The sequence below is a fragment of the Otolemur garnettii genome, unplaced genomic scaffold, assembly GCF_000181295.1.
Source record: "Otolemur garnettii isolate 467f Iridium unplaced genomic scaffold, OtoGar3 scaffold00394, whole genome shotgun sequence".
In the NCBI taxonomy this organism is placed as follows: domain Eukaryota; kingdom Metazoa; phylum Chordata; class Mammalia; order Primates; family Galagidae; genus Otolemur; species Otolemur garnettii.
The window spans coordinates 43,458-45,533 of record NW_003852789.1 but is presented as its reverse complement, the minus strand read 5'-3'; the positions used below and the strand labels follow the sequence as shown (position 1 = coordinate 45,533).

Sequence of the window (2,076 nt, the reverse complement as noted above, 5' to 3'; positions counted from 1 at the left end):
ATACTATGCTGTCATTTGCTCGTTTAGAAGGTGGGAAATGATTTCAATAGGCTTATACCATGTGGCTTTTATAGGAGACAAAGTAATCTACAGAAATCACTTAAAATCTCTTAAAATGGAGTATAGCAAATAAATTCTCAAAAATTATTATTTTTCAACACAATTGGCTCATTTAATTCTTAACACCTTCTTATTATACAGATAAATGAAGTTAACTTTCTCCTCATGCTTTACTAAAGGAGAGAGAATTACAATATATTTAAAATGTTAATAAATTCAGAAACATAGACTGATTTGCTAAGTCACCATGAATAGTGGGGCTATGTTTTCTGTGTTTTTATGTTTACACATTTCCCTAGCCACTTTTCCAAAGCTCCCTTGACCTCTCTGTTCCTCAGACTGTAGATTAGGGGGTTCAGCATAGGGGTGAAGATAGTATAGAAGGCTGACACCACCTTATCAGAGGTTGCTGACCTGTAGGATTTGGGTCTCATGTAGATAAAAATGGCAGCTCCATAAAAGAGTCCCACCACAGCCAAATGAGAAGAGCAGGTAGTAAAGGCCTTCCTGAGGGCTTCTGTGGAACGCATGCAGAGAACAGCAGCAAGGATGAGACTGTAGGAGGTCAGGATGAGGGATAAGGGGATCAGGAGCATTAGCACACAGCAGATGTACATGACATTCTCAAAGACAGATGTATCAGTGCAAGCCAAACGCACCAGCATGGGAGCCTCACAGAAGAAGTGATCGATCTCCCGTGTACTGCAATATGGGAAGCTCAGGGTAATAACTGCCTGTATGAGCCCATCAGCTGCCCCCAGGGACCAAGACCCCAAAGTCATTCTCAGGCATAACTGCCGGCTCATGAGGACTGGGTATCTCAGGGGGTGGCATACAGCCACACAGCGGTCATATGACATTGCTGCTAAGAGAAAACTTTCTCCACCACCCAGAGTGAGTGAGACAAAAATCTGTAACCCACAACCAGCAGGGGAGATAGACTTCTTGCCAGTTAGAAAGCCAGTAGTCATTCTGGGCACAATGGTGGAAACCAGCATCACATCCATGAAGGAGAGTTGGCTCAGTAGAAAGTACATGGGTGTGTGGAGCCGGTGATCTTGGTGAATCAGGAGAAGCATGAGGGCATTGCCCATGAGAGAAGTAATGGCTATTGTCAGCACCATAGCAAAAAGAAAAAGGTGGGGGCTTGTGTGTTTAAAGAGTCCCAGGAGAATGAAGTCTGAGGTGCTGTTTCTCTTCTCCATAATTTCTACCAGTGTGACACTGCAAATGGAAACATGAAGAAGGAAAGGGCTTTTATCATTAAAAATATTGGTTTCACTGTAAGCATCATTAAAAATATTGGAATACAAGGTCCTGATTCAAAGCCCTACCTTTCAGTTAGTATTACTTTTCTTGGTCTGGCACTCTAAATCAACTTTTTAATGCTTTTTAAAAACTTTTCAATGTTTTAACTGAAGTCAATTATGTATTTCCCACAGGAATATATTTGTAGACCAAAACAAATCATGCTACAAATCTGATGAAGGACTAATAATCAGAATCTACAAAAAACTGAAGCAAATCAACAACAAAAGGACCAAACAACCTTATTAAAATCTGAATCAGAGACATGAACAGAATCTTTTCTCATGAGGACAAATGGCCAAAAAATCTAAAAATGCTCACCATCTCTAGTTATCAGAAAAATGCAAATCAAAATCACTTTGAGATATCACCTAACCCCACTGGGAATGGCCTACATCAAAAAATACCTCCCAAACAGATATTAGCATGGGTGCAGAGAGAATAGAACATTCCTGCACTGTTAGGAATGTGAACTAGTTCAGCTTTTATGGAAAGAAGTATGAAGAATCCTCAAAAAACTAAAAGTAGACCTTCCACTTGATCCTGCAATTCTATTACGAGGTATCTACCCCAAAGAAAAAAAGATCAGTTTACCATAAGGGTATATGGTTATAGTTATAGTAGTCCAATTTACAATTGCAAACATGTGGAAACAAGTGCCCTTCAACACAAGAATGCATTAAAAAACTGTTTTGTATACCACGGGAT

At 39.8% G+C, this 2,076-nt stretch overlaps 1 protein-coding gene across 1 annotated transcript; it reads right to left on the bottom strand.

Annotated features, from left to right (window-relative positions):
* Positions 1 to 320: 320 nt before the first annotated feature.
* On the bottom strand, positions 321 to 1,265 carry LOC100945760 (olfactory receptor 2T33-like). The gene has a single exon (XM_003803650.1). It carries the CDS (start codon positions 1,263 to 1,265, stop codon positions 321 to 323), a length of 945 nt encoding a protein of 314 aa, XP_003803698.1.
* Positions 1,266 to 2,076: the final 811 nt, after the last annotated feature.

What these genes read in the sequence shown, in the direction of transcription:
- LOC100945760 (XM_003803650.1), bottom strand. Translation starts at nt 1,265, where the DNA reads ATGGAGAAGAGAAACAGCACCTCAGACTTCATTCTCCTGGGACTCTTT.